We start from the raw sequence: 24,029 nt of genomic DNA, 5'->3' as shown, positions 1-24,029 counted from the left end.
GACAGGAAAGTGAGAGAGAGAGGGATGACATGCATCGGACTCGAACTCGTGCCGCTGGGGTAAGGACTGGGCCTCAATCAGGTGAGCTACTAGGGCGCCTCAAGATTTTTAATTTGAAAAAACAAAAAAATAAAAGTCATGTATAATTCCTAAAATAATTATACACTATAAAATTGAATGAATGTAGTTATTATAAACATTTGAAATGTAGCATTTAAGGGTTTCCGGTTACAATATTGTTGTTCAGTTAAGTCAGTATTGGGCCTCTTTAATATAGGCATTTTTTTCTACCAAAAGTGGTTTGTGCTGGTCTGGGGGTAATTTGATGAAAAATACTTCAAAGGGGGTACATTATTGAAAAAAAGTTTGAGAAGCACTGCTTATATATGGTTGATATATAATCGGCATTACTCAAAACATTATTTATTTTTTTAAACATTTTGGTGCTTTTAATTGAGAGTGCCAGGCAGTAAAGGAAGCGCACTTCCTGCACGCTTGCCAATCTCCATGCAAAGATAATTGCTCATTTCCTATTTAGTGCTCTGTTGCTGCTCCACCCTTTCTATTGTCCTACTGAAAGGGAGGGCTGGTGGCTGTGTATATCCCTGCTGATTGTACTCAAGTCTGCTCTCTATGTTATGCTGCAAATGACACTCCCATTCAAACAGGATGTTAATCCAGCCAGCAATATTTTCACAACACTGCGCTTTCTGCCTCATGCTATGTCTTCCATGGATAGTATGAATGCATTTAATTAAATTCAAAAGCTTATTTATAGTTTTTATTCATAGTTCATTCATAGGGACCGGAAGACCGATTAAGCCGTTTCTTACGTGTTCATTTTGCCCAACACTGGTTGAAATTCTTATTTACAGTGACTTAAGCATGTATAACTATGCACAAAAGAGCACAAAAAGCATAAACTGAGAGTTGAAAAGTGCTTTTGTTCCGCTTAAATTTCATCTTCAAATTGGAAAAACTCTCTGCCATTTCATTGCGTGTGCTTTGACCCAGCAGTGACCCAGACTTCCTTTCCTTTGTATGTCTGCATGTTTTTAAAACCCACTGATCTATGGCTGAGACCACCTTTGGTTTGCAAGGTCACCCCAGCAACCAGACAATCACCAGAAGATGGAAACTGGGGGGGGGGGAGAGAGAGAGAGAGAGACACAATAAAACATTCAAAGGCTGCAGTTGGTGGGAGGGGAGGAAATCATAGCTGAACAGGGCAGAGTAGTGAACATCAAAGACTACTGGCCATGCTTGGCCTTGACTTCATGAGATGAGACATGAGGAAGGACCAGAATAGAGAATAAATGCAGAAAGGGGCAAGAATCAAACGGAGGTCGTGCATGTGTGTGTGTGTGTGTGTGTGTTTTGAGTTACCTGTGGCTCTCCCTTGGTGCTGCCCTCCTCTGAGTCCGACTGCTGGTCAGGGTCATTTTCGTCACCCTGGAATTGAAAAAAATAAAACAGATGAAAGGGTTACCATCCCAGTGATCAAAGAGGAACACTCAGGGTTGTGTGAGTGTTATGAACTGCTGCACCTCATCAAGAGTGCTATGAATACTTATGATGGTGAAAGAAGTGATAGCAAACTTCTATCACTGTGTGCAGGTCTCTTACATCCTGGGTCCAGAAGGAGACTCCAGTGGAGCGTCTCTTCTCGCGGGGCCGCCTGCGATCCCGTATGGAGCGGGACTGAGACTTGTCCTCTCCTTCCTTCTCTTCCTCCTTTTTGTCCATTTCTGTCCAATCGAGAAGAATGACAGCAGGTTTACTACACACACACACACACACACACACGTGACATTGCTGCCATGATACTAAAATGGCAGTAGGGCTGCACAATTTGGAGAAAAAGTCCTATTGCGATTGTCAATGCTGCGTTCACGACTGGGATATAATGGAGTTTACTTAATTATCAAGGAAAATGCAAAAATTAAGCTACTAAAATTTGGAAATGTGTATGTTTTAACTTGAACATATGTTAAACGAGGATAGGAAGAAATACAGAAACAAAAATGTGCAATCATTTTTAAATAACTTAATATTTTAGAAAATCAAATAACAAAAATACAATTTCTTATTAAATGAATACATTCTGTATGCCCCTATACATGATGACATTTAAGATGGGTTTAATATAATAACTAGTGATTAAGGTACAAAATATATTTTGTACAACCTCTTCTTAAGGTCTGCATGCTCTGAACTCCTCGACGCTTCCGATACTCATGTGACCATACGCGATGCACGCGCTACTGCCTAAACAGAGTGACTGGTCACTGCTCATCTGTTGTGGACGTTGTTACGAGGGTGTAGCGATTAATACATCCATGGGGTAGCGTAATTCAGAGGGCAGATTCAACGTAGATTCCACACACAACCATGAATCCGAAATTAGTGAGAGCGAGAACTGCAGGCGAGTGAGTGACGTCAGTGTGTGAGTGGTGACTGTGAGCGGTGTCGGAGTGTTAGCGTTGCGGCTGTGCGAGGGAAAAGCGAGAGGCAGAAGAGAAAGAGAGACCGCAAAGACGATGTGTGTTGTGAGTTAACAGACAACACCAAGCTTCATCTGTTGTTAATACTCGGTAAAGTGAAGGGTGTTACAACGTGGAGTGCACACAGAGCGTCTCGCACGCCGCACAACTTTTTGTTTACTCGAAAACGCACAATTGTTGCGGTTATGTAATCGCACAGAGTGACGTCACGATTGCAAATCGATTAAATCGTGCAGCCCTTAATGACACCAAATGAAAAGACCCAATAGAGAGAGAGAAAACCTACAAAAAGATGACAGCCTGTCGTGTTGAATCTCCAGTGTAAACGTACAGTTAACACTCTGCACTACTTTATTAGATCCAGTGTAATTTTGTACTTTCGTCAACTCTTGAATAAAAGGAGAAGACCAGCAGTCGTGTGCAACATGCATTTAACACAGTTTTGCATATGAACGTAGAGAAAATGAGAGCGATATGATGACATCTGTACATCTCTAAGTCATCTGTTGTTGACCTCCATACAGTATTCCTAACAAGAAATCAAAGTGAAAAATGGAAAAGTTCAGGTTAAACAAGGCACTGATTTGACTGCACAATAAGTACACAAGTTCAGAGAGAGAGACAGAAAAAAAGAAGAAGACGAGAAAAAGGTTGTGGTCAGGGTTAAACAAAGAGATCAGTGTTTCCATCAGTTGAACAGACTTAAACTGCCTTCTATTTTCCCAGGAATGCTTCATGGATTTATTTGTTAAGAGGAGGGACTTTATTTTAAACGCTTAGGTTTAATCCCTTTCTGGATGCCTTTAGTCAGCATCAGGCAGTTTGCCCATGTGAATGTGGACCTGTGGAGACAAGATACCATGGCTTTATATCAGAGGAGATAGCATTTAAGTTACTTCAGGTTCAATGTCATGATAGTTAAGCTAGCCACAACAAAAAAAGGAATCACTAAGGTTGGACTTAAATTTAAGGTTTTAAAAAGTGAAATCTGTGATTATGACCCAAATGATCAAATTGTCAATCTAAAATGATGAATAGATCCTGTCTCGGAGAATTATAATGGCCATATAGCTGCTGTAGAGGTGTATTCGGATGGGAACGGCCCTGACCTTTTTCCGTGTCTCTGGAGGAGCGGCTGTAGGAGGAGGTGATCCCCGTCAGACTGTTGGGCCTGTTGAGGGAGCTGGAACTGGAGGACAATGCGGTGCTAGAGTACGGGATGGAGCCAGTGCTGACTGTGGAAATGGCGGAGGTAGAGGAGGAAGATGAGGGCCGGTAGCGCTGGTAGAGAAGAGGGAGAGAAGGAGGATATTATCAAAATATTCAAGGTGCAGATTACAGGCGAGGACAGCGAACCGTCTTGGTCACAAAACCTCCGAGCAGAAATGTACCTCTTCGAAGCTGCGGTACTTCGATCGGTAATCGTCTTCCTTGATCTCCATCTCCTTCTTCTCCTCCTGCTGCTTTTCCTTGTCCTGCTTCTCTTTCTCCTCCTTCTCCTCCTCTCGGGTCTTTGGGGGACGACTCCGGCCGATTGTTTTTTCAGCCTCTTGCAGGTCAGTCAGAGTCACACCCTGGAAGACGAGATTGATAGACTACCTTTACCATTTACTATTCTTTGCTTGAATCTTTTATATTATTTTATAACCAGAATCCTATTGTTGACATTATGCCTAGCTCTGCAGTCAAGAGTCTTACTGGTGCTTTGAAATTGGGGTTTCATTTTTGGTGTCATAAATTTCAAAACTCTTGTCAGCTTGTAAAATGATCAGCTCTGTGTACAGGCCCAGACGTTAAGTGCTGCCTGTGTACACAAAAAGTGCTGCTTCAACCAGTCTATGGCGATAAAACCATAATGTAAACTGTCACTTTACTGTCACGGTACTTATTAAAAGCGGTGACTTGTTTGGTGGGAAGGAGGGATAAATGGAGTGTCAACACATCAGAGGTGATAAAGGTTAACTAACCTGGGTGGACCTTCTAGACTGTCGAGCCTGTCTGGAGCGAGCTTTCCTCTGGGACTCTGACTCCTCGTCTCGCACTGGCGTCAGGTATGACCTAAGAGAACAGGAACAGACAGACAGACACAGACACACACACACACACACATACACAGTTACAAAAACAAACAAGGGCACAAAAATACATGGCTCAAGCATCAGATGACTGTTGAGGTGGAAACTTTGCTTTCATAAATATATCTAGTAATTGTCATCGTCATGTATGGTAGTATAGTGCCTTAAGGTTGCACGAGGTGGCCTGTGATCAGGACAGCTGCTTTCATTTAAGGACTAGATTGGAAAGTGAGAAAATAACCCTCTCCCATCACACTATAAATACTGCAGTGAGAGGATTTTAATCGTAGAGCAGTGGCCAAAGCTGACAGACTGTTGTATTCAGCAGCTTTCACTTGCCAACAGTAAGACTGCAGATATACTATACAGCTCCAGGTGTACATTTGTGGAAGGGTGTGAATGTGAAGCAGCTATCTAGGTCAAGAATGTTAAGCTTCCTGGAAAATGTTTGAGTTTCTTAAGATCGAGCATTAAAACAACAATGAGGTATAACAGGATTCCAATCTCTGCGTTTAACACGAGCATCAGGCCCAACACAGTTTAGAAAATACGAGTGAGCTATTCTAGCACTTTCTCTCAGTGTGCGTCTGTTTGACACACAGAAGTAGGAACTCATTCAGTGCAGCGTGGAGCCTTGGCCTTGAGGAAAATATGTAGCTTCTGCCCACCTTCCTTATAAGGAAAAGTCGCTGGAGAAGTCTAGGTTTTGAAACAGCCTTGCCCTACTCCCACCATGACAGGTGGCTTATTTCAGCACTGCAACAGGAAGACATCCACTTGACCCTACTCAAACACATGCTTTCTGTGAAACTCTCTCTCCCATGCTCCCTCTATCGCATACAGACACAGACAAACTCTCTCTTCCCCTCCACACTGTGTGTACAGAGTTGAAGAGCACACACCCTGTTCTCAAACAGAGGAAATGCATCCGGATTAACGTTTGACTGACGGAAGCTTAATATTTCTTGAAGCTGCTTCCAGTAAATGTTTTGTTCCAATATCCAAGCTATCTGATCTTGTAATTTCCATAAATATACATAAATACAGTAAATAAATACAGTTAAGTACTCCTCTTTTCCCAACTCATGCCAAGAGAAAGAAATGTTATGGGATGCTGAAAGTCCAAAATAGCAATTAAAATGGCAAACTAAACAAAATCTGAACTACAAGTAAGGGATAATGTAGAGCAAGCAGGGCATAATTGCGAATTAAACCCCGACAGGGTGATTCAAGACCCCTCAGCAACCTTCAATTCGCAAAAAATGACCCGCTCGCTCGACATTATCCCACTTATCCCAGAAATCAATAATTTAACATTATAAGATAAGAGAAGAAGCCTTTATTGTCATTATATTACAATGAATATAACTAAATGACGAGTGCCCCTCCCAGCGGTGCTTAAAATAGAACTATATTGCACACATCCACGTATAACGTAAGAAACAACAACATTCATTCAACATTCATCATTAAACAAGGGCAGGTAGTTGCGATAATAAATATATTGCAGGTAATACAGGGTTTCTGCAGGTTTTAACAAGTCAAAAACAAGACACGGAGGACTAAGATTTTGATTGTGTATTTTTAGACTTTCTTTAGACTTTCTAAGTCCCTGTGGAAACCCTGTGATAAAAAATTATATTATAATATTGCACAGATCAATAAAATGGATTGTAAAAACACTCGTTGCAGAGACGTTGTGTGTGTAGATTTAGAGTCTGGATGTTCATGTTTTGATGGACCTGTAGCGTCTCCCTGAGGACAGGAGATCAAAGAGATGGTGGCCGGGGTGAGAAAGGTCTTTAACGAGGTTTTTGTTTGCTCTGGAAAGGAAGCGGGTGTGTGCAATGTACTGAATTGAGGGGAGAGGGCTGCCGATGATTTTCTGTGTGCTGCTGATGACCCGCTGCAGTGCTTTTTTTTGTCAGCTGCTGAGCAGCCGGCATTACCACACACACTGTGAGGCAGTATGTGATGATGCTATTTAAATTTGACTAACGGTTGATTTTATCGTTTTTGAAAATGGTTGCCCAGAGTCTATGATCAGAACTGCGTCCACTGCAGCGGTCTGTAATTCATAGCAGCGGTAAATAACAGACCGTAGAATGCTGTAATTGAACAATCAGAATAGAGTATTATATAAAGCTGTGCAATACTTATATATGAAAGGACATACATGAGTTATGTAGATATTAAAAAAAAAAAAAAGAAAAAAAAGGTATGGCTGTGTTTGAGTTACCTGCGTCTTTCAGAGCCAGTGCCAATGCCAGTGGTGGTAGTAGTAGATATGGCGGTGGTGGTAGTGGTCGATGTGCTGGTCGTAGTAGAGCCAGTGTTCATAGTGGGGATGACCGCAGCAGACTCCTTCTCCTTCTCTTTTTCCCTCTCTGCACTCTCCTCTGACCAGTACCTGTTTACACACAAGCATTTTACAGAAATGTGCTTAGCCTGACAGATTTCAATTTAATCAATTCATTTTAAAACTGAAATGTGTGGTTGTAGAGGTCTGCTGGCAGCCATTTTTGGATGTCAGATACTGTGCCATTCCTATACCCATAGAAAGGCAGTGATTCTCAACTGGTGGGACTTGTGTGGGTGGGTCGCGGACAGCTGGCCAATAAATAAATAAATAAATAAATAATATTTAATGCGCATCTGATTTTGGGCTTTTATTTAAAATATATATTTTGACGGAAATGCGTCAGAGCCGTGCGGCAGTCTAGCACTGTAGCCATGGTAACCATCATTTGATCAAAGTTCACTTTAAGTGTGTGTTGATCTTCGGAGGCGAGGTGGCGAAGCGCAAATATGACGGGGAGTATTTCAAATGTGGATTTTCATACACTGAGGATACAAAGGGACAGAAATGCCAGTGTGCGATATGTAATGAAGCTCTTGCACAAGGGCATGAAACCATCGGAAAAAAAATTTAAATGTGTATTCATGACCAAAAAAAAAAAGATGTCCGTGTTTCCGAAGACCATTTTAAAATAATAAATCTGCTTGGTTTGAATTCTTTAAAAGTGGGTCGCGACTTAATGACCTTGGGAAATGTGGGCCAGACCAGTTGAGAACCCCTGCTATAAGGTTTATTTTCTATGCATGTATGCAATTTCTACGTTCCGCTTTGGTTTAGAATAAAGATAAAATATCAGGAATGTGTTTCAACTTTTCAGAAAAAGTTAAATAAACCCTCCACGAGAAATAGCCACAGAGCTACAAAACTAGTGGAATATCTACAAGCTATGGATTACAGATGTCCGGTATCTCATTTTCAGGTCTGGCTGATCAGGCGGTCCTTTTCGTGTACCTGCTGGTTAGACTGCGGGTGGAGGAGGAGCCCAGGCTGGAGAGCAGGCCGCGATGGCCTGTGGGCGAGGTAACAGATGAGGAGGTGGTGGTGGTGGTCGTCGTGGGGGAGGAAGTGCTCGAGGAACTCAAGTCCTCGTGTCTTCGGCCAAAAGAGCCGCTGGAGGACAAAATGTCAGACAAACAGAGTCACCAGTGAGCCAGAACGGGACACAAATACAGGTATGTTGATTGCAATTAGTTAGTTAGATGCCCTGATTATTAACTGTAGTTGATTAATTAGATATTGGCTTCGCCCCACCCCCCTTCTTTCTTTTGCGTCACACAGCAACATTGTGACTCCATGAGATTAGGGGGAAAAGAGATAAAAATAAGTGGGCAAATTAAGTGTTTTTATAAGATAACAAGTGGGGTAAATATACTTTCGTTTTTACACGGCACCTTCCTTCTTTTGTATTCTTTATGACAAGAATGCCCCGTTTCCTCTAGAGCTGCAATGATTAGTCGACTAATTAAGTAGTCGGTCGACAGAAACATAATCGCCAAATATTTGGATAATCGATTATATGCAATGCTCAATCAATTGTTTAAAGTAATTTTTCATGCAGAAAATGCTATTTTCAGCCACTTGGAAACGGAGATTTTCTGCTTTTCTCCGTTTTATAAAATCACATTAAACTGAAGTCTTTGGCAAAAGAATTGATAATAAAAAAATAATCGTTAGTTGCAGCCCTAGTTTACTCTGATGCTTTTGAGCAGTATATTAAACATTGGGCAGGAGACGGTTATCCTTTTTATTTTTAAGATTTTTTTTCCGCGTGTGGCATTTTTGGGCCTTTATTTTTGACAAGACAGCTTAGACTTGAAAGGGGAGAGAGAGGGGGAACGACATGCAGCAAAGGGACACAGGTTTTCTTTCACAGTTTTAGAGCCTATATTGTATTTTCTGCTGCAGAGGTATGAAACATTGTTTGACAGCCTGAACGCTGCATTTTGGGCTTGATAGTTATGACGGCTCTGCATGTGTTATAAACAAAAAGGGCTTAATACATGGATAGCGAAACCCACTACGGGAAAATGCTGTGATATTACTGTTAATTTGTGAAAAGTAGCTCTAACTGCCTTTGTGAGACGACTATATAGATCAGTGGATTTTCTTTTGCAAAGTCAATGGTTATACAAGGAAGGGTTAAGGGTTCTCTTAGTTTAGTTGTAATGTTAATAATGACAATTGATTTAAAAAGGACATTTACAATTGTACCGTTTCAGTAAAAAATAAGCTGAAGGTACTTTAATTAAAAGTACAGAGCTGTCACAGTATTAGTCGATGCATGACAAGTTACTGCATTTATTGGGTTGGTTTGGAAGACATTTTAATCTTGAATGAAATACTTTGGACAAAGTGATAACCACAATCCGGCTTTATACAGAGGCTAGTTCTGAATGCTGAAACCACCTCTTCTGATATTCATGTAGACATACATACAGGAGAACACAATACACAAGGTAGGCAGTTCAGCAGAGCAGGGACACACAGTCAGAGAGGACAGGTGGGTGTAGAGACGGCGGTGCCCCGGGGAGGCTGGTGTACCTGCGGTAAATGCTGTATGACTGGTAGTGGGAGGTGGGTGGCTGCCAGGGTTTAGTATTACAGGTGTTAGGGTCCAAGCTGGAGGTGGACGAAGACTTGGCTGGCACGTCCCGCGTGCTGCTGCTCCGCCCTAGTGCTAGCGTGTGGGACGTGCTGGCGTGTTGGCAGGCGGGTGGGCAAGAGAGGCATGTTAGCGGTGGAGGCGCGCACACACACACACACACACATATATAGTACAAGAAACATACATACTTAAAACTACTAAGCTTTGACAGGCTAGTTGTGCATGAATGTCATATGGGGCTAGCTGCTGACTGGACAATTGAAAGCAACAAAAGAGTTGTGTTCATAAGTTATACAGAAGCCATAAATTAAGGTTTTTGTAGAGAGAGATAAGATATATTATTATGGACAGTATTTTTCCCCATATGACATGCATGCAATGAGTCCATGTCTAGGTTTTGTGCCACAAACAACTATGGAAATTTGATTTATATGGGAGTCAGACAGGCTTATAGGCTTGTTAAATGCCAGAATAATGCATTGCAAACTCAGTGGCACAGCAACCTGACAGGACAGGTACAGTCATGCAACAGACTCTTGCAGCAGTGCTAGAGAAAAGCGTTGTGCTATTTCGCATGGCTTTCTCAGTAGCTGCTGCTGTGCATGGAAGCATGTACGTACATATCTCTGATGACATAATCAAAGCGAAATGTACAGTGGATGATTGATAAACAACTATCAATGCTGTCTTCACAGTGGTTTTTACTTCCAAAGCTATGCAAGTCAACCTCATGATGGCTAAAGACATCATATGAGATGGAGCAGAGATCTGATGAGGGATGGAAGTTTGGCAGAGATTTGTTTCGCAGCGGAGGCTAACCTGCGCTGGTAGCTGGGGGGTCGGTTGGTGGAGGCGCTTCCTTCGCTGTTCTTCAGGTCGTCATCCCAGCGTCGCCGGGTGTATGAGCCACTACGTATCAGAGCAGTAGAGTCCCTGGGAAACCACAAGCTACAATAGTACCTCAGGCTTTCCCTAACAAATACTGACATAGATACTAGATATGGGTATATCAAAATGATAGTCTTCCCCATTAAACCTAATTCTACCCACTATAAAAAAAACAAAAAAAGTCAGTTTGAAGTCTACCAAATCCATTGCAGCACAACATAACAACCTAACCAAAGGCAGTTTCTTAGGGCCACACACACATGCAGAGCATTCAGGCCCTTTGCCTGCAACACATAGCAGTGGGCAGCAGGTGCCGCTAATGCCAATGCATGTTTGCACAGAGCCACTTTGCTCCTGGCTTTCACCTGTTTTCCTTCTCGTCAATGTCTGAAGTGCTGGGCAGTCTCCTGGGGATGGTGGGGGCTACGTAGGCAAGCCGAGTTCCTTTATCCTTTTCCTGTAGACAGAGCGACAAAAAAGGACCCACGTTAGTGAGCATTTATGGAAGATTTGTCAGATATCACTATTAATCACTACAACAAATATCACTACTAATTTGTAACTTTATTTACCATTAAAAACTAGTTTAAATATTATATTCCTGTTCAAATACATATATGCTGTAGCAAGCTGGTAAATGGGAACTCAATAAAAGGCTAAAAGAAGGAAGAGGCAATGGCTACATTTGATATTCTATACTGTAGTTCACCTTCTCTTTGTCTTTGTTGTCTAGAGAAGAGGAGAGGCGAGGGCTCGATGCTGAGCGCATCACCCCAGTCGTGTCCTTCTCCCTCTGAGCTTCCTTGGTGGCTGTGATCTCCGCTAGTGCCCCGTAACTGCCCGTCTTCCTCAAACCCAGCCGCCACGACGCTGGAGACTCGTCCTTCCTATCCTCCTCCATTTTAGTGGAGACCTTTCCGGCAGGCTGAATGGCCTGATTGGGGGGGCAAAGGCGGCGATTTAGTGTGCAAAGTTAACCACGGAAAAGTAGATTTTTAGTCATTTTGGTGAGTAGCACAAAAGTCAATCAGGTCAAAACACTGGTCAAAAACAGTTTGGATTAATCTCCAGGGGCTGCAATTTAAGAGGTCATTTTTAAGGAAGGGCATGCCGGTTAAGAGATCACATCCACTGCTGCTACTACTGGACTAAAGGTTATGCCATCCAGAGTAAATGCTATTCTCAAAATATGATAATTATGTAGCGCAATTAAACCCTTTGAGATTTTAGGGTCCGGTTGATCAGGTCTGGCCACATATACATTTTTAAAACAAACTATCAAAAGATGCATACATCGCCATGAGCAACAAAACACAGCAGCCACACAGACACACAGTGAAAGCACAACCAAGACAGTGTATTTGTTTAGTACAAGTGGGGGGAAAAAAAAAACAAAAAAAAAAAACACCATGTCAGGTTGACGAGTGAAAGTCAGCGATCGGGAGGTTCAATCAGCGTCACCTGGATCGGGACAGGGTGGTTGGGGGGGGTGTTAAGTACTTTGTCAGTGCAAAGGTGCATGAAGGATGAGAGAACAACTCTGGTGCACATCAATGCCTCACCATAGGTTTTTTGGGCACTAGAGAAATGCCAGTTTTGCGCAAGCCTTGACGCCACAATGCAGGACAGCCTGGCTCCGCCACAGGCATGAGGGGAGTAATACAATCAAACTAAAGCCAACCAAGACAAGAGCCCAGGATGAGAAAGACGCAGAGAGGAGGAGGGAGGGCAGGGAGGAGGTTGAGACAGAGAAAAAGCCAGAATAAGACAGAAGCAGCAGCAAAACAAACACACTTTATGGCAAGGATAGATCTTTTTAAGGCCTAGTCACACCACACAATGCTTACTGCCAAACCAGGGGGGGGGGGGGGGGGGTATGGGGAAGAGACGACGACTACTATTATTGTTCTCTGTTGGAATAAGTGAAAGATCCAACAAACATTGTTAATGTTTTGCTCACTCTTGTTAGACAGAAGACATTGTGACGTGTGAGCACTAGGCTTCAAACAACTATTGGAACACGGAGATCATTGCAAGAAAAGAAGAAGCAGAAAAAAAGAAAACATTTAGAGAATCTTGGATAGGTGGCCACTTATTGCAGGACGTCAACTAAAGGGTGCAAACTCAGAGAAATGGAACACTGTAAAAGGTACCCTCTTATTTAGGCTGCATTCATGAGTGTAAAATGATAACGCAGTCTGTTGGCAGTGTCTGATATCACAGACCTAATGCAATGAGCGTCAGAGCTTTTATTCAAAGATTTAATCTTTGGTTCTAAATGTATGCCATGTGAACTTTGGCCACACTAAAAACACTTACATAGCTTTCAAACAGTTAAACACGATGTCCCATAAAGTATTTGTTTAAACCAGTGGACTGAAGGAAGCAGACATACTCTTGGGAAACGTCACCAGGTTCACTTTAGTTAAATGTTTAGCCTCATTTTTCCAGCAGAGGGCAGCAGACTCAAAAGTGGGAAAACACTACCATGCAAGTCCTAGTTTTATTCCCAACAACCAAACCAATCTCACCACTCCAGCCTCCTGGTATCCTAACAAGTCTTGTAGTAAACTGGTAACATCATCCAGAATTGGCCACCAATCATCCCCTCGGTGCAGTTTGTTAAACACCCCTGACAATTAGTCGTAAATGTCATTCCCAGGGCCTCTGTGACATTTGTTAGCTGTGTGCGCTCATTGTAATGCAACATGAAGAGCACAATTCACAACCAGGGACAACCATTTCTGTGATGGCCTGGAGTATGAATTGCGAACTCATTTATGTAACCTCCAGTATCTTCAGCCGGCTGTCAAATTAGGTTTGTGTTCAAGGGGGAGAAAAACTAAATAGAATTTCACCGATTTGTGTACAGAACGAGGTACCAACGTGTCTCAGTAGACCAACGCTGATGTGACAGAGGAGGTGCAGTTACTACTTAAGTGGTCTGAGGGTAGAATAGTGACATGATTGCATCACAGGTGAGCTGCAGCATTTCATTTTCCCCAAGCCCTTGTTCAAACCAATCAGCTGCTAATTTGATCTTCTTTTTTTTTTTTTTTTTTTATGACAGTAGTGTGGCAGCTCTCCGCGTAGGGTAGGATTATAAATACTTGTCCACCAGGTCGCACCTTCTTAACCGGTGAAGTAGGGGTTGTCACCTGGTTGGTTGGGCTACTTGGAGGTGACACGGCGATGCTGGTTGGGGCTGGCGTCGTGCTGTTGCTCACCGATGCTGAAGGCTTGCTCTTGTCTGGAGGGGTAAAAAGTAGGGGGAAAAAAAAAGTGAGAGAGTTGTGTGAGTCAACAAACAACAATGAATGAAAACAAGTATGGAACATGTGTTATATACATGCATTATAGAAAATAAAAGATTTTATTTGGTGACCGAGAAAAAGACACAAAGCTGACTGAATGAAATTCTATGTGACTAATTTAACTGACAACCAGTAAATGCTTAATCTTTTCTCTCTCACACACACACACACACACCTGCTTCAGTCTCCGACTCTGAATCTTCGTCGTCCTCTTCCTCACTGGAGCAGCTCGATTCGTCCTTTTTGCCCTCCTCTACTTCATCCACCTTCTCTGGTTCTAAGGTCTCAATGCGCGGGGCGCTCTTTTCTGGCTCCAGGAGCAGCGTTTCTTTGCTGCAACACACAAATGTAACACAATTAGCACAGAACTACAGGATCAGTGTAGTACAGTATTTAGAACTGCAAGGGAAAATGCAAGTGAAAGATACAAAATATAATATTCAAACGCCTGTGATACAGTTGGCTTGATAATCCTAAAATGTATTTAGTAGGCAGTTTCCGCTATTTACCTCTTGATTGGTTTCAGTGGCTGGTTGTTATCCCCAGTGGTTGTTGTGGTTACAATCAAAGGAGATTTCTTAACGTCTTCCTTGTCACCTATCAGCTGGAATAAAGAAAACAAAAAAAAAATCAAATGTATCTGCTGACAAAGTTGTTTTGTGCAGATAAGAGTCATTATTAAAATTAGCAGCCACATTGACTTACCAGATTTTGTTTCTTTTGTAGTTCTTCCAAGTATCCCAGAACATCTTCATCTGCTACATCAAGAGCTGTCTGGCCCTGAGGAAAAGAAATAAAAGTTATCTAAAATATGAATTGCACAGCACTTAATGACAGGACTCATGACAGCTCCAGCTACTCACCATTTTATTAATGAGGTCCATATCACATTGATTCTCCACCAGTATCCTACATGCCTCCTCTTTGCCCCAGTGTGCTGCCGCGTGTAGGGGAGTCCAGCCATCATAGTCTTTAATATTTACATCATACCCTGTTTGGATTAAAAGCCTGCACAATGAAGGAGTGGGTTGTGCGAGAGAGGGGAAACAAAAACAGATTGTTAGAAATTGCAAATCTTTTTTTTTTTTTTTTTTTCCTTTTCCTTCGTTTTCCTGGATTTGATTGTGTAAACTAATCTTTCAAGGTGCTGACAGTGTCCAGGCTTTTAGAAGTGCGTCAGCATTGTAACCCCAGGTCAGATTTATCAGATACAGTCTCACAGTCCATCCCCGAAACACATGGACACATCATTTAAAAAATCTTGGGTCATCCCTTAGCGAGAGCAGAATGAGGTTGGCAAATTTTAAAACTAATATTCCAGCCCATGAATCTGTCATGATTGGGAAAACATTTAGATCCCCATCTTGTATATTGTAGACACGAGAGAGCGATCTTAGCGCTATCTATGGCAGTGGAGTGTACTGGCTGGCTTCCCAGACCAGATGGACAGGTGGCTGCGGTTCCTTTCCTCGGCCAGTGTAGCTTTATTAAACAGCCCACAGAGACAACGTCGGAACAACGCATTGACAAGATGCAGAGACAAAGATATGTTTGGCATTAGCAAAGAAAACACACAATACTAGGCCTCACCACTGTCTTGACTATAAATAGTATGTATGTAATGTACCAAACAGGAAAGGCTTTATGTAACAACGAGCAATTGGTCGTTACATTTTTATTTTTGTCCCAACAGAGAAAGGCATCACATTTAGTCTTAGTTTTCTACCTGTGAAATCAAGGCCACTGCTTACTTTAAAACCTCGACGTATCCTTTCGCAGCAGCTACATGGAGTGCCGTTCCTCCAGACTTTGTGTGCCGGCTGTCTTGGATCTGGCCGCTGTTGAGCCACTGCCGGGCGTCCCTCAGCATGACCCGCTCCTCCTCCTTCCGGGCTGCCTCGATGTCCACCCCTGGTAAGTGACAGAGGAGACTGACACAGTCAAAAGAGGCATTGCAGGATTACCTGCTACTTAGGAAGAAGCTGCCGGCTGTAACACTGAACACAAAATATGGAGGAACAAGACACTACACAGCCGAGGTATTTGTAAAGAGTTCTACTTCTCTCGTATCTAGATAAAAAAAAAATATATATATATATAAAAATAAAAAGGTATGTGAATGTTTGGAATACATTACAATAGTTTGTGACTATAGATTACAGAGAAAACTGAAAATAAGTCAGTGCACATAAATATTTGCATATTTAAACTGCTGTGATAATGAAACAATGATGATAGCTATGAAGTTACACAAGATTGAACCCCTGTGCTTGTATTTAGGATATCCATTGTGTTTAAGGTTCTACAGAGGAAACCAACACGACATTGTTCTGGCAACCTCTCGAAACACTAGAAGGTGTTGTTAAGCACTGGTTCTGTTTTAGCAAACAGTTTAAAGCCACTATTCTGTCAATTTGTCAATGAAATGATGGCTGCAAAAACACAGGCCTCAGTCAGTTAAGTGGGTCAATATGACTCAGCTATAAGCTGCATGCAGTGCAGCAGTGAAAACAACGCGAGACTATCTGAAATGCACAGCTGCATGAGTCGTCGACTCGTCAACTGAGCGTTAACTGTGTTGAACTACATAAACGGTGATCAAAAAGTGCTCTGGGGTAGGAGCCAACACTTCAGCTGATCTTACAGGTTTTTGTTCTGCTCCCAAGTAGAGGTGCTGAAATTAATCAAATAATCGATGCATCGAATCGTGGACATGGACGATGCTGCGTCGATAATCGACCGGGCCATAATCGATTATTTCGGTTTACAATTTAATGTAGGCCTAACAACCTTTCTGTTTACATATTCTGTTTTGCACATTCAGGAAGTGCCATGTGCTCAGTGCTGTAGTTTTATGTATCCAATTTATTTAGTATTGGAGCCCTGCAGAATGTTTTGTTTTTTTAAGCTTGAAAAGCTATAAATTAAATATCCTATATGGCTTTAATAGAAAAATGTATTTGACGCATCGTGATACCGAATCGAAAGCATTGATAATCGTAATCGAATCGGGAGATCGGTGAAGATTCACACCTCTACTCCCAAGGATACATCATCACTGATTTCCTGGCACTAGAAATCTTTAAGATTGTTTCAAGCTTTTAAACCAATGAAAGAGGAAATCGGTGTCTGCAAATTTGGCTCGGGCAGGCCAAGGAAAAGTCTAACTTCACACGGAGGGTTAGCCATTGCTAGCGGGAGAGGAGCACAAGGAGCTCTGTTATCAAGAAGAGGACACTTGATTCCAAAACAAAAGTCATTTAAGCCTCGATTCCACCAGGGGCAGATGTGCTGTGTTCCGGCTGCGCCATGGTTGTGTTCCGTCGTACCACACCGGGAGCGTCTCAGAAGCAGAGTGTCTTGCCTGCCCAACTTGCAGATATTGTCGTTTCATTGTCATTTTTGCTCAATCATAAAAGTATAGTCTACAAAGTTAAATGTCCCCCCCCCATTTAGTCCAGTTATGAACGACAAGGATCAAAGATGTATGGCTGTGTTTTAGTTGTTAAAATAGTAAATAGTAATGATGTGATATACAATCAGGAGTCTGCATAGGGTGTTAATTCCCTGGATGCGCTGCCGGAATGCAGTGCATATACGCCGTCGCTTAGTGGAATTTAAGGGTAAGACACCTGCTGTACGCTTTTTGCTCTTTCAAAGTTTTAATAATTGGCCTACAAGTCTTAAATATCGGTGACAATCCACTTTCCAACACACAAACACAGGCTTAAATTGAGCAAAGCAACAGTAATATTCAGGGTTGTTGAAAACTGGATGTGTTGCGATTAGTGGGCTGACGCCTGAGAAAGTGAAACCAAATGGGAAGAAGATGACCATGGTTGGCTGGTCGGTGAAGCAGTAACTTAGTAATGCCCACCAAAATAGTCACTTTTTTACTTTTTGTTACAAAAATCAGAAACAGTCAACACAACTTTAGATAAACAATTACCTACTCTATCATCACAATAAGACTACAAGCGAGACATGTGATCAAAATGTAAATTAAAAGACAAGTCACAGCATCAGACAGACTTTTACAAAACTGCATTATAAGAAATTTCATCTTCAAATGTGATCCAGCTTTGTTTGGTGTTACATATTCCTTCATCACCTGGACGTGTTAAAATTCTAAAAATAAATACATTTTAAAACATGCATTTTTAAAATGCTTAATTTGTAGATTGAAACAGCATACAGTGCCGGGTACTTATTTTGTAACTATTTAATTATTACAATTAAAAAGGTGGGACACCCACAGAAATGCTAGAATTCAAACTTCAGTTGGAAATGAGGATGGATTTTCTTACAAGAGAAAACACGGTGTACATACGCTATGGAGGAAATTAACCTAAACTTCTTTAGGCCAGTTCAGTTAATGTAGGCAATGGGAGCTGGCCAGGTAGGCCAAAGTCCCGTGATCGCTTGGGAAGTAGCCTACACTGGGTCTATAAAAAGCAGGGAGCCTAATGGCCTCTAAGTAGGACTACAGAACAAGAGCTGAGTGGAAGAGCTGGCAGAGGTTCAAAGTTGAGTTTTTACAAGAGAGCAGCACATCTTCCACATGAGAAGATAAAGAGACAATCCAATAGACCAAAAAAGGACTCGTCTCCCCCTTCACCTCGCTAACAATGTACCGACAGTATGTTTGGTAAAGCCAAAATGAAATATGTACAGAAATATACCCTAAAGCAAGCGCCAGGATCCCCAGAGGTTAAGTATAGATACTGGCTTTACAGAAAAGTCAAAAGAAAAAAAAGGGGGCAAAAAAAGATGGATTATTTTGAGCTGAGAGGGAACTACTAAATCACCCCTGTGTCCTCTCAGCACCAGGGACAGAGCGTGATTTAGAAATTTGTGAGATTGTCCACCTTCAGTCCAATACAAGGACACACAGCAGCCCTCATGAGGCAGCTGATGGAGAGGAGGGAGGTAGGAGGGCGACAGGGCTGTCCAGTCACTTGAACCAATCAGGGTCAAGGAGAGAATGTAGAGGTTGTTCCCGCCAAGAGGAAACCATGGCCACTTGCTAACAAGTTTAACCCCATGACTGCTATCTCCTTGATAGGAGAAAACCACATTACAATCACACAGAAGCGTTACACAACAGATAGTTGCATAATGCTGCCTGCTACCTCTAACACAGAACTGAGCTGTGGATTGTCTGCAGCTGCCCTGAGGCAAGGATTGTTGCAAATTCACTCTTCAGTGGAGTTTTATCTCAAAAGTTGTTTTATGAAGGTCTGCATTAAAGAATAAATAAGGCTGTAACTTGAAAATATAAATGTCCACGTTATCAAAAAACTGTGTTGTTTAGGAGCATAGTAAATGAAGATGCACATTTAGTTTTGTGTCCGTTAGTGATGGATCTTTGAGGAGGCAGCGTGAGGATGCTCTGAACAAAGCAGCACAGCTGTCAGGCATCGGCAAATGAAAGCTGACAGCTGCTGCTGGCCAGGATGCTTGAGGTTCGGGTGGGTGCATGTCTTACTGCAGTTATATAACACGGACTAGGAGCGCAGCATGCAAACAACCCTGGGTGTAATTATCAATGGATGCCATGTGCTTTTAAAGCGCCCATATTATGCTCATTTTCAGGTTCATAATTGTATTTTAAGGTTGTACCAGAATAGGTTTACATGGTTTCAGTTTCAAAAAACACCATATTTTTGTTGTACTGCAACTGTAGCTTTTCACCTGGTCTCTGTTTTAGCTACAGAGTGAGACCTCTTTTCTTCTTCTGGACTATCTTTGATTGCACTCGCACATGCGCAGTAGCTCAGATGTAGATCATGTCAGCTAGCTAGCTCCATAGACCGTAAAAGAAAGGCTGTTTCTCCAACTTCGGTCAGTTACAAGGCAGGATTAGTAAGTAGTTCTTTTGTAGATTATGGTGAACTTGTGTGTGTTGTAGCAGTGCTTTGCTATTGAGAACGAGGTAGCATGCTAGCGTTAGCATGCTAGCGGTAGCGTTAGCATGCTAGCGGTAGCATGCTAGCGTTAGCATGCTAACGCTACGAGCTAACTGTAGCTAACTTCAGCTAACTGAAGGCAGGACACATTCAGAAACCGTATCTCACTCAAAACAGCATGGATGGATTTTTTTCAGAGTTTGTATGCGTGTGGAAGCACCAGAGACACAAAAGAACACCCCAAATCCCAGATGAAGTGTTTTTTTCATAATATGGGCACTTTAAACACTTGGAACTTGACTGTGAAGAGTTTGGCAGCTTACAGCCTTTTTTTCCCCTCAGGATGCTAGAGATACTAGACAGTTAACAATAATGCACAACAGTCTTTTTTGGTCAGTCAGTGTAATCAACATATATTTTTTTTAAATCTAGCAAGAGAGTGTGCACTGTTTTCCACGGGTGGTCTGTAGATATGAATGGTGATGACATGGCAAAAAGGTCCCACCCACAAAGCATGGTAAACGAGACGGGATATGCGTGACGAGTTGGGTGGGTTGCCGACATGGTCGCAGACGGAGCGGTGAGACTCCATCGCCCTGAGCCTTTCAAAAGCCGACAAAGTCGGTCGTGGCGCACCGCCACGGATGAAATGCGAGTAGAAGAGGGGATCCTCCCACACCAAGCACGGCACCCCTTACCTGCCAAGTTGAATAACCTGGGCAGACTGCGTGGACTGCTACCCGTTGAGAAGTGTAAAGATATTTTCAGTTAAACTCATGCTAATGGTTTTTCTGATTGCTAGATAGTGTATGTGAGAAAAAAAGAAAAAAAAGAAAAAAAGAATGAATATTCGTATATTGAACAGTCAAATCCCGGACAAGCTTATCATATAAATTTCTAATGGGGCTTACATGATTGGCTACCTGTGCAAGACCTGCATTTCACACCTTACTGTAAACTATCAATGACAGTGTTTATAAATGTAGGATTTCTCTCTGCATGCAAACACATGCAGTAAAATGTGAGAATGTAACGCTTCATTATATATAAAAAAAAAAAAATGGTGCCACAGAAAAGGGCAAGCCAGCAAACCTTTATTAGGAAGCTGAGGAGCACCCCTCTGGCCCGGGGCCAGTTAACACGTCTGTGCTGGTGCCTCTCACCATAGGGGAGGGCCTTTCATCATCTCAAGAATGCCCTGGCCTAAAATAGAAAGACTCGACTTTTCAGTTTTGAATCATCACATGAGTGCTCACAACACAGCTGGATCACTTTTGTATACTATGTAAGTTTTCAAGCAAGAGAGTGAAAAATAGCAGGTGACTGACACTGAATGAGAACTCTGATTCTATTTGACAACATACTCTTGCATATCTGAAATACACATAGGGACCCTGCCACACATCAGGACTGTTTCTCAAAATGATTAAGCTTGATTACATGGTCATGCTAGAAACTTCTTATTCTTTTTTATTATTGGCTAATCATCTTGGCTAACTGCATTTACAGCAAGGTTTATTGAGCACTGTAAATAACCCACTAAATAAAGCAGAATGCACATGGCCATATCTTGCCCAAATGCCTCCACTTTTTCTTTGTTTTTGCATTAGCAATACATAACCTTCTGACCAAGGCTGCAATAGCTACAGCATATACTAGTGGTTAAATTCACATGAGACACTTTTTTTTTTTTACATTCTTATAAAGGTTTGTGCGTTGGGAGAGAAGGATGACACAGTAGTCCAATATGGACCAGACGGTAGGAGTTCAAGATGTCTTTAATACTGTACCTTGTCTGTTGATCTCATTCTGCAGGAGCTCCTCCATTGCCTCCTCTTCAGCAATGTCCAGAGGTGTCTCACCCTCACTGTTCACAACTCCTACACTGGCACCCTGGCTGATGAGATACCTGCAAAAACAATACACAATACACACACACACTGGGTTGAGCCAAGAGGTTATTCATATAAACATCCTCCTAAGGTTTTCCAAAGTGGTGTTATTCTGGTTGATTTTTCTACTGAAAAGTTTGAGGTCAAACTTTAGCCTCTGACGAGGTGAAAGGGAAAGGAGGAAGAGGCCAACTGTCACTTCCTTTAACTGATGAGGAAACAGTTGAAGGACAGGAGCTGTGTAATGTTTTGGGTTCAGTGCCAGAATTGGTTGACACTACATCAGTCTGCAGCTCCTGTTTTCTTCCTAACACGTTGAGGCCAAATTACATACATTCACCAATTACATGAATTAATTACAATAATTAAATTGATCTGTTGCAATATTGTGTTGCCGTTTATTCATTGCTGCTAAAAATCCCCTATAAGACATATATGAATATTCTTCCAATACAAATACTGAGAGGGAAGAAATACCCACATGGAGAAAGAAAAAAAAAAAAGACATGCTCCTAAGTCTTACTGGGGTTTAGCACACACTGACGTTACACCACACACTATATGACTATGGTAAATAACCATGGAACTTTTTCAAATAAGTCAGATACTAATAGAACCTAAGTCACGCAGTGTTTTTAAGTTGCAAAGAGTCAGGCTGTGCAAACAGAGTACACATGACATACCTAAATGATAAAGAAAAAGAGGAGTCCGAAGAATGAGTGGCCCAAATCCAGACAGGTATGTGGCATATGGATGACTCTGGGTTTTACACTACACTACCGTCCAGTTCGTCTTATAGTACATAACTGCAACTACAGATGCAATTGAAGCCTTCATTGCTACCAATCCAATGCTCAGTACTAGAGGACTCTAGCCTGGCACCGCCAGACCAATCTGCAAATGTGTTGGAATTTGCAAATGTATATTAGTCTGGAACCTCTCAGTTCATTTGTCGATTTCCAAGGGGCGTCATCAACGGGTGCAGACCAAAATGCCTGTGGATGCAATTGAATACATCTACAACCAATCAGAGCAACGAAAAGTTGTAGCTCTGAGCGACACATGCAAGATGAGGCGATGCTTGCTCTGGTCGAAGCATGATTCGTATTTGATCAGCACCGCCTGGTGCCTTGCGCTGGACGCAGTCTTCCAGTTACGTTTGGTAACTACGTTCAATAAGCATAACACTCCTCGTCAGTAATCACCTTAAACCTGCCCCATGGTAGATAAACGGTTGGGATTGGTTCGCCCAGGGCCTGGCCAGCTGGAAATCTGTCTGAATGTGAGGGGGAGCCAGACATATCTGCCAGAGCAAATTAAACATGAGCTCGCAGATTCATCTGGAAGACTTGAGCATCAACTAGGTGGTCCTCAAACGAGACACAAAGTGTTAAGTGGAGCTCACTTCAGCGAAAGGTTGTACCCCTATAACATGAAGAGACAGTTTCGTGGCAATCTTATTTTATGTAACCCTTTACAGACCTGAAGTTAATCTATAAAACTACAAATATTAGCAACAATCCAAATACGCATTTAACATTGTATCAAGGCTACTTAGTGATTTAACGCTTTATAGATCTTTGTCTCCCCCCCAGCAGAGATTCAAGACCTTTTTACCCATTCAACATCTTGACTTCAGCTGCTTTCGATTAAAGCTGCAGTAAGACTCAGGCCCTTCTCATTAGGCCAACACACCACTTGAGATGGGCTCAGTGCTTATGACTTCCCCCTAAATGGCAACTGACTGACTGTTAGTTTCAAAGTTTTATATCTTCTTGATTGGACTTTCTATTCTGCCTATTTTGGGTCAGTTTTACTAGGTTTTTGGCTTTGTGATCTGGAGTCCCACTGTGGGATTCTTAACCAACCCTCCCATTAGATGGCTGTGGTGACACGGGCTTACACAGTCCTGCTTTGGAGTTCCTGTCACTGTGAATGAGGATGCCGGGATTAAAATGGGCCTACTGAGAGCTAACCACCCACTTCAGGTTGCGTAGTTTCTCTCTGTCTCAATGTCTCCATTAGTCACCCATATCAGGCCAACCACTTGACCTTTTCATTCATTATGTGACAACAAAAAACTTCTTGTTTTCTGTAATACTAGCCCAGTGCGGCCTATGAGGCCTACTGGACACAGACTTGCTGGGTCTAAGAAAGTTAACACTAAAATATTTCAAAATTGTGTGGACATTTAAGCCACAAGTTTATCTTCCTACATCCAGTTTCACTTGTTACTTAAAAAAATTAAAAAATAACATCAATAGTGGGGATATATTTGTAGCCAGGTTCCCGTAATGGAACACAGAAGTAAAGCAGGTCACAGCACACTCCCAATGTGCTGAACAATGTGTACAACTGAGCTCCTTCAGTCCCCTTTAGCCTGTTTAAATATCCTCTGATAACATCTCTGTGTTGTGTTATTTGCCCTAGGAGCAGTCTTCTTACCTGAAAAGGACTGGGGGCAAGAAAATACTACAGTGCAA

The 24,029-nt window shown here is 42.1% G+C and overlaps 1 protein-coding gene across 5 annotated transcripts in view; it reads right to left on the bottom strand.

Moving 5' to 3' along the window:
- Positions 1-24,029, bottom strand: part of ppp1r12a (protein phosphatase 1, regulatory subunit 12A) — a 58,276-nt gene that overhangs the window by 12,106 nt on the left and 22,141 nt on the right. Inside the window, exons 3-20 of one of the 5 annotated variants that reach the window (XM_078281414.1) lie at positions 21,445-21,563; positions 15,497-15,656; positions 14,609-14,753; positions 14,451-14,525; positions 14,255-14,349; positions 13,921-14,078; positions 13,560-13,681; positions 11,141-11,365; positions 10,797-10,888; positions 10,363-10,476; positions 9,480-9,632; positions 7,890-8,048; positions 6,819-6,989; positions 4,472-4,562; positions 3,896-4,078; positions 3,614-3,785; positions 1,627-1,748; positions 1,387-1,452 (exon numbers count right to left, since the gene is read on the bottom strand). In XM_078281414.1, coding sequence (XP_078137540.1) covers positions 1,387-1,452; positions 1,627-1,748; positions 3,614-3,785; positions 3,896-4,078; positions 4,472-4,562; positions 6,819-6,989; positions 7,890-8,048; positions 9,480-9,632; positions 10,363-10,476; positions 10,797-10,888; positions 11,141-11,365; positions 13,560-13,681; positions 13,921-14,078; positions 14,255-14,349; positions 14,451-14,525; positions 14,609-14,753; positions 15,497-15,656; positions 21,445-21,563 — 2,422 coding nt within the window. Of the gene's footprint in view, positions 1-1,386; positions 1,453-1,626; positions 1,749-2,819; positions 3,347-3,613; positions 3,786-3,895; positions 4,079-4,471; positions 4,563-6,818; positions 6,990-7,889; positions 8,049-9,479; positions 9,633-10,362; positions 10,477-10,796; positions 10,889-11,140; positions 11,366-13,559; positions 13,682-13,920; positions 14,079-14,254; positions 14,350-14,450; positions 14,526-14,608; positions 14,754-15,496; positions 15,657-21,444; positions 21,564-24,029 lie in introns of those variants that run through there. The other 4 variants (XM_078281415.1, XM_078281416.1, XM_078281418.1 and 1 more) reach the window with 4 other exon arrangements.

The sequence above is a fragment of the Sander vitreus genome, chromosome 23, assembly GCF_031162955.1.
Source record: "Sander vitreus isolate 19-12246 chromosome 23, sanVit1, whole genome shotgun sequence".
In the NCBI taxonomy this organism is placed as follows: Eukaryota; Metazoa; Chordata; class Actinopteri; order Perciformes; family Percidae; genus Sander; species Sander vitreus.
Note: the sequence above shows the minus strand (reverse complement) of the source record. Positions and strands in the feature narration are given on the sequence as shown.